This window comes from Nomascus leucogenys, chromosome 18 (genome assembly GCF_006542625.1).
Source record: "Nomascus leucogenys isolate Asia chromosome 18, Asia_NLE_v1, whole genome shotgun sequence".
NCBI lineage: Eukaryota > Metazoa > Chordata > Mammalia > Primates > Hylobatidae > Nomascus > Nomascus leucogenys.
This window is the reverse complement of record NC_044398.1, coordinates 50,433,644-50,450,335: the sequence shown is the minus strand read 5'-3', so window position 1 is coordinate 50,450,335 and position 16,692 is coordinate 50,433,644. Positions and strand designations below refer to the sequence as shown.

General features: G+C 35.7%; 1 protein-coding gene across 18 annotated transcripts in view; it reads left to right on the top strand.

The window, feature by feature from the left end:
* ZEB1 (zinc finger E-box binding homeobox 1) overlaps positions 1–16,692 on the top strand; it is a 216,698-nt gene that overhangs the window by 167,417 nt on the left and 32,589 nt on the right. For all 18 annotated transcript variants that reach the window (XM_030798920.1, XM_030798917.1, XM_030798931.1 and 15 more), the window contains 3 exons: positions 3,415–3,576; positions 11,785–11,987; positions 15,731–15,836. In XM_030798920.1, coding sequence (XP_030654780.1) covers positions 3,415–3,576; positions 11,785–11,987; positions 15,731–15,836 — 471 coding nt within the window. The remainder of the gene's footprint in view (positions 1–3,414; positions 3,577–11,784; positions 11,988–15,730; positions 15,837–16,692) is intronic.

Here is a 16,692-nt window from a genome sequence, read left to right as displayed (position 1 = left end):
TTTTTTTGCATTGAGGTACCTTTATTCTCAAATAAAAAGATGAAATAAAATTTTATGTTATAACTGAGTTGCTCAGTTTTTATGCATCTTCAGATACAATGTCAAAAGTTATTTGTCAATGAAAATATTTTAATGTCCTGTCAGCTTATACTTTAAGTATTTCTTCAATTTCGTTGAAAACAAAAATTTAAAGCCATCTAATTTGCAAAAAGATTTGTTTCCCAGTCATTACAATCATCTATTCCCTCATTTTCTGGGACATATACCAGAAAGACTTTACCAATAGTTATTTATCAAAGGACTAATGATACTGTTTTGGGCTTTAAATTTTTTTTTTCTCACAGTCACTTTGTTTAATGTATTCAGAAATGATTGAGGAAACTGAAATATGGTTAATTTCGTATCTTTTATCAGTATATTTTTCATGAAAAACACTTTTATTACATGGACTGTATTTTGAGCAATACCTTATTGGCTCACCCAATTTCTGGAAAATTTCCAATAACCTACCCAGCAAAGCCAGTTATCAACATCACAGCAGCCAGCCAAGTCAGACTTACTTTCTGTCAGGAAAAAAAGCATTTTTTCATTTTTTGAACTCAGTGTGTCAATACGTATTTTGAGGAATTCAATAAAATCTCATCAATAAGGAAGTGTATGAAGGATATATTTAAAATACAAAAGTTAACCAGGCGTGGTGGTGCATGCTTGTAATCCCAGCTACTCGGGAGGCTAAGGTGGGAGAATCACTTGGACCCAGGAGGTGGAGGTTGCAGTGAGCCGAGATCGCGCCATTGCACTCCAGCCTGGGCGACAAGAGTGAAACTCAGTCTCAAAAAAAAAAAAGAAATTATCAATAATGAAGAAAACATAAAGTATAAGTAAATACATCTTATAATAATACTAAGTAGTAAAGTCAAGATTAAGATTATGTAGATCTAATCTAATTTGTATGTTAAAAAAATCTTTATCTCCAAATGTGTACATTTAGACCTAATCAATGTATAGGAAAGCTAGAATTTATTGAAGTAGCAAAATTCATATATAAAATACAGATCATGCAATTCTGAAAAGTGTATACTATTTAAAAACATTATTCCAACAGCTAGCACACTTATAATTTTTATTAGGATATAGAAAATATAAGATGGAACTTGCTTAATTGAAATATTTTATAATATAATTTGATAAAAATAATTTTAACTATCTTAGCAACTCTACATGGAATCTGTAAGATATCACATAAAATATTAATTTCATTTTTGACTTTTATCTAGTTTAAATTGAAAAATTGAAGTTGCTTTGAAAAGAATGCCATTGATTTGTTCTGCTTTAGCTCTTCAGAAATGCTTATTGTTCTACCTAATGACAAATCCTAGGAATGATGTTTGAGAATATTATTTGCTTTACTCTTATCAGTCTCCTGAAAAGCAATGAATTTTTAAATAATAGTTAGGGAGGTCATTAAGGGAAAATTACCCTCACTCCCTCTGGCCATATTATATAGTTAATTTCAGCTTCCCAACCAGGACCAGCATACCCCCATTTCAGTTGTGCTTTATGCCTAATAGAAATTCATGTAAACAGGAAAGACCAGAAAACCTATAGTGATTCTATGTTGCCTTGATTTGTCAGTAAAGAAGGCTTTCTCTAATCAGTATTTTGAACTTTACTCCTTTGGCACCCTGGAGGACTTTACACTCAAAGCAGTGTACCATAATCATGTCATGGATGGATAGAGGAATATGCCTTTTCTCTTTTTTTCTTTTAAGAAAGAGAGAACAAGGTATACTGTGTAAAAGGGAGAGCAGGGAGAAGAATTTTCAAGGATGCTAGAAAATAGTTTACATGGAAGTTGAGGATCTGGGAGTTGATTCCTTTAAAACCAACAGTCCAGCTTACCTTTTAAAAGTCTTCACTTACCTCTGGATCCAATAATCCCAGTTTGGTAACTACTGACATGAACTGAATAATGCAGTTCTTAGTATATAGCAAATGCTAAATAATCGATAGTTATTGAAAAGTGGGGAAAAAAATTAGGATCACCATTTGTTACTGTCATTAGTTCTCAGGTTTTAAACAGCAGTCACCCTGATGAGTTCGGTTACCACTACCGTGCAGGAGATGTAGCAAGATTGTTTTAATAACCATCAAACAAACAGATGCCCATACATCCCCATTTTAATTTGGCCAAACTTCAGCCTGCTGGGAAATGCTGTTTTAAAATTTAGACCTGACAGTTCAGTCAGAGTCTATAAAGAAGTCATCCCTGAGGCATTCGGGAGCCATACTAAGGCATTGCAGTTACCAGCATGGAGTAGAGGCCCTCCTCTGGAGCCAGTGGAGGAAATGGAGGAAAACCATAGTGCAGCAATACTGCTTTAGAAACTTGGCAGCACTCTGGGCTACCTTCTCAAAGCATAAGCCTTTCTAATTCAAGAAAAGTTGCCTCTGCCTTAATCCCACAGTTAAACATTTACCGAGGCAGAAATAGAGAAAGAATAGCCTTGTTTTATATGAATACTAGTGTAGCTAAGAAACAATTTTCATAGATTTGATACCCTTTGATGCTTATTAGAAATCCTTCTAACTATAGATTATTATTAAAAACTATTTTCTGAGAAATCATATAACTGAACTGAACGTCAGAGTGGTTTATATGAGAATGATTCAGATTTAAAGTGCAGCTCCCCCCCCCCATTATCTGTGGGGGATAAATTCCACAACCCCCCCATTGAGTGTCTGAAATAAATACTTATATATACTATACTGTTTCCTATACATACCTATGATAAAGTTTAATTAATAAATTTTATACAGAGTTGCAACAAAAACTATAATAAAATACGGTTATAACAATATGCTGTAATAAAGTTATGTGAATGTGGTCTCCCTCGCTCACTCTCAAATTATTCTTCTTGTACTGTGTTCACCTGATTTCAGATTGTAGTTGACCACAGGTAACTGAAACCATGGAAAATGAAGCCACAGATAAGGGGCTGTCTATTGTCCAACTTTAAATAAATATTATGATATGATAGGTTGCTAAGAAGGTGACCTTTGAGAACTAAAGTTTTTTTCTTGCTTTATCATTAATTGAGAAAGAATTCAGTCAACTATATTTCCTTCTCTGTGTTTTATTAGTAAAATGCAATAGAAGTATGACTTTAACATTTAAAAGGGATACTGTGAGAATTTCACACATTTGTAATACTTTAAACTTATAAAGCAAAGATGTATCTTAATAGATTACAACAAAATGAGTGGAATTCATTTTTAATTTTCAAGAAATATTTTCTGAAGATTCAAGAACAATCATATGTTCTCTCAAGATAAATAACTTCTTATTTAGAAAACCTTTGTAATTAACTTAGTGGTGAGATTGCTGTCTTAAAAGTATGCATTTTTTTTTAGTAAAAGATGATGAATGCGAGTCAGATGCAGAAAATGAGCAAAACCATGATCCTAATGTTGAAGAGTTTCTACAACAACAAGACACTGCTGTCATTTTTCCTGAGGCACCTGAAGAGGACCAGAGGCAGGGCACACCAGAAGCCAGTGGTCATGATGAAAATGGTAAATGGATCTTAACAGTTGTGTTTCTTTCCCTCTTTAAAGGATTCTTGTTTCTACCGTTCTACTATGGGAACCTGCTCTACTATAGGGAACATTCTTGAAGACCAAACTTTATTACAGGTGCCTATAGAGAGTAATCTGTTTTATTAATGGAACACTATGATGACCACGCAGTAATAAATTATTAGCTGCTCATGTATTGTGGTAGTAATGCCACTGCATGTGAAATGCTTAGAACAGTGTCGGGACATCAAATTCCATTTACTTACATGGTAGTAGGCAGTAGAAGTGAGAACTAGAATAACCTTTACTGCCCTTTGGATTCTTTCCCACTATTCTTTTAACAAATAAAAATATGGTTGTCTGCTTTATACCAGAACATACTAATTTGGAAACAGTGGTTTTTCTGGATCTGCCTTAGTCGACTCTGATGTGAATAGTCAGTGTACAGTGTGGAAAATGCAATAAAAATGTGTTCAGACTCTCCTGAGAAGACATAGGCTGTGTTACAATTTGGGAGGAAAAGACTATGTTATCGTTTCACCAGAAGAAACTAGGTTATCAAAGAAATGAAAGAGAAATACAAAATTTAAAAATATATATGTATTTATGTAAAATTTTTATGTGACAAAAGGCTTTCAAAAAGCCTCACTGAAAAGAAACAATGAAACCTAAAGAAATGATCCATTATGTAGTTCTAATAAAGGTTAAACCTTTTAAAGTTTGTCAAGTCCACACAGTACAATCTAAAAATTGAGGAGCTACCGTTCTGAATTAGTTTGAATTATAGAATAAGTTGTTGATTTTGTTATTCATTACTTTCAGATATTTAATGTAATTTAATTAAATGCTAATAAAGCATTTTGAAGTATTCTGTCATATCAGCGACATTTGTTTACATATTTATCCCTTTTTATAACCAAATAGTATTCATTTGTGTGTATATGCCACATTTTCTTCATCCATTGATGTACACTGAGGTTGATTGCATATCTTTGCTATTGTGAATAGTACTGTAATAAACATGAAGATCCAGGCATCTCTTTGATATACTGACTTCCTTTGGATAAATACCCAGTAGTGGAATTGCTGGATCATATAATAGTTCTATTTTTAGTTTTTTTGAGAAATCTCCATAGTATTTTCACAGTGGCTGTCCTAATTTTCATTCCCACCAAGAATATATGAGAGTTCCCTTTTCTCCACGTCTTCACCAGCATTCATTAGTTTTTGTCTTTAATAGCAATTCTAACTGGGATGAAATGATATATTATTGTGATTTTGATTTGCATTTCTCTATTGATTAGTGATGGTGAGCATTTTTTTGTATATCTGTGGCCATTTTTATGTCTTAGGAAACGTTTATTCATGTCCTTTGCCCACTTTTCAATAGGATTATTTGGGTTTTTTAAATCTGTTGAATAGTTTGTATATTCTTCATATTAGTCCCTTGTCAGAAGAGTAGTTTGCAGATATTCACTCTGTTGTTTCCTTTGCTGTGCAAAAGCTTTTTAGTTTAATATAGTCACATTTGTCTATTTTTGTTTTTGCTACCTGTGCTTTGGAGGTCTTAGCAATAAAGTCTTTGCCTACCCCAATGTCCTGAGTGTTTTCTGTATGTTTTCTTCTAGTAGTTTTATGGTGTTGTGTCTTATGTTTAAGTCTTTCATTGATCTTGAGTTGATTTTTGTATGTGGTGAGAGATAGGAGTCCAGTTTCATTCTTTGCATGTTAATATTCAGTTTTCCCAGCACCATTTATTGGAGAGTGTGTCCTTTTCCTGGTGTATGTTTTTGGTGCCTTGTCGAAATCAAATGGCTGTTCATAATGTGGATTTAATTCTGGGTTCTCTATTCTCTTCCACTGGTTTGTGTGTCTGTTTTATACTAATGCCATGCTGTTTTGCTTACTGTACCTTCTATTGTATTTTGAAGTCAGGTAGTGCGATGTCTCCAGCTTTGTGCTTTTTGCTCAGGATTGCTTTAGCTATATTGGTCTTTTGTGGTTCCATAAAAGGATTGTTTTTTCTGCTTCTGTGAAAAATGACATAGATATTTTGATAGGGATTGGATTGAATCTGTAGATTGCTCTGGGCAATATGATCATTTTAATGACGTTAATTCTTCTGACCCATGAGCATGGGATGTCTTTCCATTTACTTGTGTCTTCTTCAATTTCTTTCATCAATATTTTGTAGTTTTCCTTGGAGAGGTCTTTCACCTCCTTCGGTAAATTTATCCCTAGGTATTTTACTTTTCTGTAGCTACTATAAATGAGATGGTCTTCTTGATTTATTTCTTGTCTAGTTGATTATTGGTGTACAGAAACACTGCTCATTTTTATGTTGATTTTTGTATCCTGCAACTTTCAGTTTATTTAGCAGATTGCGGAGTTTTTCGGTCGTGTCTTTAGGTTTTTCTAGATATTAGATCATATAGTCTGCAAAGAGAGACTATTTGACTTCTTTTCCAAATTGGATGGCTTTTATTTCTTTCTCTTGCCCAATTGCTCTGGCTAGGACTTCCAATACTATGTTGAATAGGAGTGGTGAAGGAGTGGAAATCCTTTTCTGATTACACTTCTTAGAGGGAAGTCTGTCAGCTTGTTCCATGCAGTATGCTGTGGTTCTGTCGTACATGGCCTTTATTATATGGAGGTGAACCATCTTTGCATCCCTGGGATAAATCCCACTTGATCATATTGCATTATCTTTTTGACGTGCTGTTAGATTTAGTTTGTGAATATTTTGTTGAGGATTTTGTGTCTATTGTCATCAGGGATATTGACCTGAATAGTTTTCCTTTTTTTGTTTCATCTTTCTCTGGTTTGGGTATCAAGATAGTGATGAACTTATAGAATGAAGTAGGGAGAATTCCTTCCTCTTCAATTTTTTGGAATAGTTTGAAGAGAACTAGTGTTAGCTCTTCTTTGATAGTTTGGTAGAATTCAGCAGTGAACCCTTTCAGTCCTGGACTTGAAATATTCATTATGGATTCGATCTCATTACTCATTATTGGTCTGTTCAGGTTTTCTATTTCTTTCTAATTTAATCTTGGTAGGCTGTGTCCAGGAATTTATCCATATCCTCTAGGTTTTTCAGTTTTTTCATGTATAGTTGTTCATAATTGTCTCTTTTGTATTTCTGTGGTATCATTTGTAAGTCTTCTTTTTCATTTTTTATTTGCATCTTCTCTGTTCTTTTCTTAGTCTAGCTAGTGGTTTATCAGTTTTGTTACCTTTTCAAAAAAAACCAACTTTTTGTTTTGTTATTTGTGTTGTTTTTTAGTCTTCATTTCATTTATTTTGTTTTGATAGTTATTATTTCTTTCCTTCTTAAATCCTAATTTAGGGTTTGTTTTGTTCTTGCTTTTCTAGGTTCTTGAGGCACATTGTTAGATTATTTATTTGAAATGTTTCTGTTTTTTGATGTAGGTATTTATTGCTATATACTTCCTCTTAGTAGTGCTTTTTCTATATTTCATAGATTTTGGTATGTTCTGTTTTGATTTTCATTTTCATTTAAAGAAATTTTTTATTTTAATTTCATTTAAAGAAATTTTAAATTTTCCTCCTTATTTCTTCCTTGACCCAGTGGTTATTCAGAAGCATGTTGTTTAATTTTCATGTGTGTGTAGAGTTTCCAAAGTTCCTCTTATTATTAAAATCTATAGTTGTATTACTTTGTGGTCTAAAAGGTACTTGGTTTTGATTTTTAAAAATTTGTTTGAGACTTGTCATGGGTCCCAACATACAGTCTATCCTAGAGTATGTTCTGTGTGTTGATGAGAAGAATATGTAGTCCTTTAGTAGTTGGTTAAAATATTCTGTAAATGTCTCACATCCATTTGGTATAAAATGCAGTTTAAATTCAGTGTTTCTTTGTTAAGTGTCTTTCTACATGATCTGTCTAATGCTGATAGGGGTGTTGAAGTCCCTAACTATTACTGTATTAGAATCTGTCTCTCCCTCTAGATCTAATAATATTTCCTTTATATAACCAGGTGCTCCAGTCTTGGGTGCATATATGTTAAGAATTGTTACATCCTCTTACTGAATTGATTCCTTTGTCATTATTTAATGACCTTCTTTGTCTGCTTGTACTATTTTGTTTACGGGATTTAAGAGTTTATCTCATTATAGCTACTCCTGCTCACTATGGTTTCCATTTGCATGGACATCTTTTTCTGTCCCTTTACTTTGAATCTGTATGGATCTTTACAGGTGAGATGAATTTCTTGTAGGCAGCACATAGCTGGGTCATAGTTTTTATCCATTCAGCCCATCTGTATCTTTTAAGTGGAAAGTTTAATCTATTTAGGTTATTATTATTGATATGTTAGAGCCTATTTCTGTCATTTTGATTTCTGGTTGTTTTGTGTATTATTTGTTCCTTTCTTTCTTGCTGATTTTTAGTGTGGTTTGGTAGTTTTCTGTAGTGGTAATATTTGAGTTCTTTCTCTTTCTTATTTGTACTTGCTCTACCAGTGGGTTTTATATTTTCATGTGTTTTCATTGTGGTAGATATTTTCCTGTCACTTCCAGGGATAAGACTCCCTTAAACATTTCTTAGGGCCAATCTAGTGGTCATGAATGCTCTCAACTTTTACTTGTTTAGGAAAGACTTTATTTCTCTTTCATTTGTGAAGGATAATTTTTCTGGGTATGATATTCTTAGCTGGCAGGGTTTTTTTCTTTCAATACTTTGAATAAGTATATCATTTCTTTCTCTCCTTGCCTATAAAGTTTCTGCTGATAAACTGCTATTAGTCGTATAGAGGTTCCCTTACAAGTAATTGGACACTTTTCTCTTGTTGTTTTTAGAATATCTCTGTCTTTTACTTTTGACAGTGAATATAAGGTACCATGGAGAAGATCTTTTTGAATTGTATCTATTTGGGGATTCGCTGAGCTTTCTGTATCTGGATATCTAAATCCTTTGCTAGACTTGGGAAATTTTTGGGTATTATTTCATTAAATAGGTTTTCTATCCCTTTTTTTTCCTCTTTGCCTTATAACACATCAAAAATTCAAATATTTGGTTACTTTATAGTTTCTTATATGTCACGCAGGCTTTGTTCATTGTTTTTTTATTCTTTTTTCTCTTACTAGGTTATTTTAAAAGACCTGTCTTCAAGTTCTAAAATTCTTCTTCTGCTTGACCTAGTCTATTGCTGAAGCTTTCAGTTATCCTTCGTCTTTGATTCAGTGAATTCTTCAATTCCAGAATTTGTTTAGTTCTTTCTTATGATACTTATCTCTTTGGTAAATTTCTCATTCATATCCTGATTTGTTTTTCTGGTTCCTTTGTGTTGCTTTTCTGTGTTTTCTTGTATCTCACTTAGCTTTTATAAGTCATTATTTTGAATCACTTTCCAGGATTTCATAAATTTATTTTGATTGGAATCTGTTGCTGGATAATTATTGTATTTTTTGGAGGTGTCATATTTCCTTCCTTTTTCATGTTTCTTGTGTTCTTAGGTTGATATCTACACATCTTGTGTAATGGTCAATTATTCTGGTTTTTTGGATTTGCTTTCATTGGTTGAGTAGGGCACTTTGGCTTTGATTCTGGGTACATGTGGTAGTGTAATTTCTGTATGAAATCTTTGGTTATAAATAGTGTGAGTAGGGTCTGTGATTTCCTCGTTGGCTTAGGTGCAATTGTTAGTGGAGGTGAAGTTTGGCTGGGACAGGGATGCCAGGTGGACCATTCCTTGGGCCCTAGTGGTGGTAGTAATGGGCTTACGGTACCTGTCCTTAGACCACAGGGTGGCACATTGACACCTTGTGTTAGCAGGTCCAGTTGGGCTGATCCTTGGACCTCCAGGTGGCTTGCTTGGGTGCTCGTAGTGGCGGTGGTAAGCTGGGCAGGTGGGCAGGTTCTCAGGCTCCTGGGCAGTGGATGTCACTTGGGCAATGGCAGTAGCAGTGGCAGGACACCCTCTGGTTCCCTAGTGATTCACACTGGTGTTGGCAGTGACTGCAATGGGCTAGGTGAGTCAGTCCCCAGGCCTACCGGTGGTGCATGCAGGAGGGTGCCAGCTATGGTGATAGTAGCAGGTTGGGTGGACCCAACCTCAGGCCTCCAGGAGGAGCGTTCAGGTGACAATAGTGTTGGACTGGGCTGGGTCATCCCCACGTCCCTGAATAGCATGCTCAGAAACTGGGGAGGAGGTAAGCTGGGCCAGATGGACCTGTCCTCAGGCCCCTTGGTGGTGTATGTAGGCATTGGCTATCATGGCAGGGGCAGGATGATCCCAGGCCACCAGCAGAGTGCTCAGGTAAGGACATCAGTGGTTGCACTGTGGCCTTCTTACTGGGGAGGGCAAGGTTGCTCTCGGTGGCAGCAGCCATAGGGAGGGAGCTGGGAAATGTGTGCTTTAGCCCCAGACAGCGGCTGTGGATGGGGTAGCCTGTCCTCAGGTCCCTTATAAATGCACAGCAGCTCAGCTGCTGAGGAAATTGGGGTCACTGCCAATGGCTAGCACTTTGTCCCCAGTAGTGGAAGCCCACAGTGGCAGCAGTCTGTTGGGGAGTCTGTCCTTGGGGTGTGTAAAAATGTGTGCAGCTCCTCTGCTGGGGGGAGGTATGGTCACTGCCAATGGCTTGCACTTCAGCCTTAGCAGCCACAGCCAGCATCAGTGGTGACTGTGAAGGGAGGTATGTCAGTGGGGCTCAACAGGATGTAGTCTGTTGGGGGTTGGGCTCTCAAGATAGTGCTGTGCTGTAGCTACTTAGAACTCAGGGGGTGTACAGATTCAGCATAAGCTCCCTCTCTGGAGCAGCATTGTCATGTGGTCTCCACGTACCTCTCGTGTTAGTCTCAGAGCCCACGATGGTCCAAGGGTTCTCCCATGGCTAAGACTGCAGGAGTCCATGGTGGGAATATGGACCCCTGGGGGTCTCTCACTTACTCTTTCCCTGCATTGGAGAGCCTTTGCAGGTTGCTTCACTTTCTTCTTCCTTATTTGAGGTGTTTCCTGTTACTTTTCTGTTGAATTCCAGTTTTCTCTCTTAGATGATCTATGTGAAGTGTGATTATCACCTCATTATTTTGGTTTTTCCTTGTAGAGGAGGTGAGTACCAGATGCCTCTATTCGGCCATCTTGAAGCCCCTCTCTCAACATATTTGACCAACTATTTAACATTCAGGTGCTCAGTCTATTATTTGCAGTCTGGTCTTTGACCAAGACATTTGATTTATATGGACTTGAATAAAGGAATATATGTTTAGAAAGCACTTGGAGATTTTATGAAATTATCTTTGGTGGTTCATTTTTCTATAGTGAATTCAAAATGAAAATAGAGATGATATTTACAAAAAGATATTACTTAACTTATTTCATTGAAGAAATGTCAAATATGGAAAACTACTCTTCGTTAAATCATATTAATTGGCAAAATATTACATTTTAGGATTGTCAGGCTTAGACAGCTCCAAGTGTAAAAATAAAGTCCATTTGGTAAACTAATTTATTCATAATGCCTTTGTTTTCTAAAAGCTATATATATTCATACATATACAGTTATATAGCAGATTTGCCAGTGTATTTCAATAGGGGAAATTACAAGCAGGGTCATGCATGGGATGTGTTTATGTAACAGGTCTAGATCTGGCCCCCATCAGTCTTTCCTTCCCCACCTTACACACTGTCTTTTTGGTCTGAACTCAGTCCTATGGCCACACCTACCTGCAAGGGACTCTTGGAAACATAGTGTGTGTACTGTTTACTCTTTGATGATAATGACTTGGTAGTTTCATTTTCAAAGTCAGAGGAATAAACATTAAATAAATAATGATACATACCATTGTTACCAATAGACTCTGTTGTAGAGCACAATTCCCCTTTAATCTGTATACACTTACAAAGGCAACCTAGGTTCTAATTTTACTTTTGTTTTCTTTTCTAGCTAATCACATGACAAAAGGGAAGAATTATGGTTTAGGGAAAAAGATGGGACTTGAAGGTCAGACAGCCCATATTTGAACCCTGACTTCATCATTGTCTGGCTCTGTGACTTTTCTTTTAAGTTATTTAACCTTCCTGGGCACCACTGTTCTCTCTCTTATAAAATAGAGATGAGTATCATTGTATTGTTTTGAGGATCGTAGCACGATATCTGGAACATAGCATAGGGACTCAGTGGAAACTTTGGTAATATTTTCTGAATGTTTTAAGTTTAAAATAAATGATCTTTCTTTTACAGGAACACCAGATGCATTTTCACAATTACTCACCTGTCCATATTGTGATAGAGGCTATAAACGCTTTACCTCTCTGAAAGAACACATTAAATATCGTCATGAAAAGAATGAAGATAACTTTAGTTGCTCCCTGTGCAGTTACACCTTTGCATACAGAACCCAACTTGAACGTCACATGACATCACATAAATCAGGAAGAGATCAAGTAAGTGCAATGACTGAGAGTTCACTAACTTTCCAGATTTTGACAACTCAGCCCTCAATGGAAGGCAAGGGTTTTAATATATTTAAAAGTTAAAAGAATGTACTAAACAGTGCCATATCTGCAGCCTTATAAAAGTGAAAATGATTATTTATTTGAGTTACCTAGTCATTCCTGAGATTAAAAACCACATATGAATGTTACTTTAGAGGTAACTTTTTTTTTTTCAGGTAAGACCCTTTCCATCTTGACTTAATTATTTTACTTATGCCATAACAGATAATTCTTCAAGTTTAGAAGGTGTTAAATTGCATTCTATTAAAAGGTTCAGTGTAGGAAAAATAAATACTGACTATATAAACCACATTATACTAACCAAATTGACAAGAAAGTCAAATTAAAAAGTTTAATTTTCTTTGAACCAGTTACTATTTATTCTCAGTATAAGCTACGTGGTTTTTCCCCCATAGTAAAGGGAGTTGCCTCCTCTAAAAATCTAAAGTTTAGATTTTTTTATTCTGAAGACTCAATTTTTGTATGGTTTATTCTGCTTCTATGTCACTGTGCCCCAGTTTTGAGAAGTATAAACCAAGACTGTTTTGTAACTATAAGTTACATTTAAATTGCCGGTTCTATATTTAGGATTAAAGTCAAAAAAGCTTTTATCAGTTGTTCTTCTTTTATAAAGTCCTCAGCTATCAACCATCAACAATGAAATTAATATTGCCTTAATTCTAACTTTAAAAATTAAATAAATTTTCAACCACACAGGGTTTGTGAGGGTACATGTTGGGGTTAGGCCACATTTCCAGTTTCTTACATCAAAGAATGATGTATATTTACATACCTGAACTCTGCCCTATGGATGTACCTAATATGTGTCACATATCCCATAGAGAACAAATTAGACCATTTGCTAAGGTGATGGCTAGGCCAAACAAACAACAACAAAATATTGTAACAGAAAAAGAATGACTGAGCAGAGTCAACCTATTTCCTTAGTACTTTGGCAACAGTACTCATGAAATAACAAGATAATAAGAAGAGGGTGGCAATCAGGGAGAATAGAACCAAGATTTTATAGGTTAATGGTCGATAATCCCATGAAGGAGCACTTGAAACAGGTGAGATCTCCAAGAGAAGGACGAAATTAATACAGAGAAGGGACGATGGAGGGCAAATGCCATCTCCTTCCAAGTGCCCCTATTAATGAGTCTTATTAGAGACAGACCAACAGAAGAGTATGTTTTATACCTTAGCACTGTGATGTGGTGACAGTGTAGACAAGGCTTGGGAAAGAGCCTACTCACGTGACATTCAGGAAGCAGACCCATCCTGCAGCTGCTGCCACCATATTCCCTCTACTCCAAGGGCCATCGTGAAAGGAGAGGACAGATTGAACTGGTGGTGAAAGCAGAAGATGCCATTATAAAAACAAACTCCAAAATCTTTGATGAGCATGAAAAACAGTTCTATGAAGATTTTTCCAGTGGGTGCTAATGTAGTAAGATTTACATATAAACCGTGGGTCAGACTAAGGTCAGGAAGGAGCTGTGATAAATATGGGGACCAGTAATGTGAGGAAATATAACTGGGAAGTCTTGGAAACAATTTAGTTTGCAAGGCAGCAAACTAAAAGGTAGAATGTATATTTTGCTGGCCCTTGAGAATCATACTGTGACTAACAAATAAGCATTTTCAAGTCTTACTAACTTGTTTATTCAACAAACATTTGTGTTTCTTTTATATGTGAGGCCCTCTTCTGGGTGTTAAAGGCACAGTAGTGAAAAAGAAAGTCCCTGATAGTAGGGACCATACATTAGTAGATTATATAAAACAGAAATAAAATAATATGTACTATGAAGAAAAATACAGCAGGATAAGAGGATAGAAAGTGATGAAAGCTGCTAGGTTTCACAGAGAAGGGAGACTTTTCTGAGAATGGGATATATGAATACAGTGAAGGAGCCAGTCATGGAATATTGGAGAAGGGCATTCCAGTCAGAGGAAACAGTGAAACATAAGAAAGCCTTGAGGCCAGAACCCGCCGGGCACACCCTGAGAAGAGCAGAGGCCAGTGTGAAAGGGAGAAAGGTAAGGCCAGAGAGGTGTTGGGGGCTACATATCATAGGCCCTTTTGTAGGCCAAGATAAAGATTTTGCATTGTATTCTAAAGTGCAGTGGGGATGCCTGTCAAGGATCCTGGAATTTTTAATTTTTATTTTTAGGGGAACACTGACTGTTGGATGATAGGTAAGAGAGACAAGAACGGAAGCAGGGAGAACATTTAGAGGCTTTTGCTGTAATCTAGGCCAGAGGTTTTGGTGGCAGACAGATAAATAAGATTATTGGCTTCAGAATATGTTCATATGCATGCTGATGGATTGGGTGAGGGTACACGAGTAAGAGGTAATCAAGAATAACTCCAAAGTTTAAGGCCTAAGCTATAACCGAATAAACGAGAGTGCTATTCACAGAGATAGGAAATACTAAAGACGGAGCTGGCTTGCAGGAGGGAAATTAAGGGTTTGGTGTTAATCATGTTAAGTTTCAGATCTCTATCACCTTCCAACTGGCAATATCAAAGAAGCAGTTGGTTGTAAAAGTCTGGAATTAAGGGGAGAGGTTTAGAGATACAAATTTGGGAGTTATCACCATATATTTGGTATTTTAAGTCATGGGTTTTAATGAAGTAGGACCTGTTTCAGCGTAAGTACTAATTCTCTTTCCTTCCTGTATAAAAGGCAAAGGAAGGGAGATTCCAGTTGGAAGAGCATGAAGCAGTAGTTGAGTTAAGCCGTTAAAGGCTGGGTAGAATCTTAGTAGTCAAAATTATGGGAAAACACAGTGAAGGAGTAAGGAATTATGTAAACCAAAGCCAAAAGATAAAGAGGAGCAATGTGTGTGCAGAAAACCATGGCTCGCTAAATGACTGAGGCATAGACTTGTCATAAAAAACTGGTGAAGAATCATCTTGGAAACTCAGGGACTATAATCTTGGAATCTGTAGACTTGGAATCTTTATTGAGGGGTTAGTGGGGATCCTTCAGAGGTTTATGAGCAGGAGTTGATAGAATGCAATTCAAGCAGTGCTTTTGTAAGATTAATCTAAGTATGAAGAATACATTTGAAATATGTGAAAATGGGAATTTGATAAGCCATACAGAAAGCTATTATAATAATCCACATTTGGCTGAAAAAACTGGAAGTATTTTTTTAATCATCAGATTAAAGTACATTTTGGAAATATCAAATAGAAGAGACAGGATAAAGTACAGGAAAAAGCCTGTCTTTTTCTTCTATTCAGGACCTTGTTCTATTGAATAAGCTTTAGACAGGTTATTCAGTATTTGTGGATGCGGTTTCTATATCTATAAATTGGAATTCAAACAAGTTAACCTCTAGTTCCTAGCAAAGTATATATTACTTTATTTTTACTAATTTTGAATATTGTTTAATAAAGGATGAACTCTGATAATTTAGAAAGTTGATATTTTTCTGTATCAAATTCTGTCCCCACTATCACTATCCTTTTTGGTAATAATTTCAAGAGTTACATTTTTGTGACTGGTACAACTGCTAATAATTTCAAGAGTTAGATTTTTGTGACTGCTGCAATTTGAGGTCTTTAAGAAATGAAACAAAACAACCATCAGGCTCACCAAAATGTTACTCTTAGCAGATTGGATGTTCTTTAGTCTAAAGATCTTTTGCCTACAAATAAAATACCAATTCTTTTCTTACAGAGACATGTGACGCAGTCTGGGTGTAATCGTAAATTCAAGTGCACTGAGTGTGGAAAAGCTTTCAAATACAAACATCACCTAAAAGAGCACTTAAGAATTCACAGTGGTAAATATTTTTTTTCTTTCTACACCCTGATTATCATAGCATATGTGGTAATAAATAAATATCATAACATGTAATCTACGTACATGATCAGAAACTCCTTGCATTTCTTTTGGCATACACTAATTGGGAGAAATTTTATGTTTATTTTATGTTTTATTAGAGTCTTAACCTTTGACTAAAGTATATCGAATTAATATAGCATGACATACTCCAGATTTCCTAATCAGAAGATAATACAGCATGTTGTAGTAAGTACAACCTGAAAACATATTAGCTTTCTGATGAATGTAAATGTCATTGCCTCCTTTGCACAATTAACAGGGGAATGGAAAAAGAGTATAGAGATACGATTTGCACAAGAGAATAGGGAAGTGAAGATATCCTTTATTTGAGAAAAGTTGAAATGGAACTCAAGATTAGAAAATATTGGAGAGATGATGTAGAGGCAATGAGAGGGGGTGAAAGGATTACAGCATTGATGAGAATCTAAAAGAAAAATGTGCTCACCCACCATCTTCACCTGTCTATTCCATGTCATTCTCTAAATTATTACTTACAAGGTTAATACTATTATGTGATGAAAGTGTTGTGTCTATTTTAGGAACTCAGAGTAAACAGAGAGCTATATTTGCATTTCTTTGGAGACTCTGCTTGAACAAAAGCGCAAAAGGAGAACTTGCTAGCATCCCACGATGCCATATGAAATCTGTTCATCTCCTGATAAATTTTGATATGTTATTTTAGATTTAAATAATTTTAATGAAAAAATATTAACCATGAATGGGAAATTATGGGTTTTCACACATTGCTTATTTTGTGAAAATTATGTATTGACATTTACATTTTACAAACATCT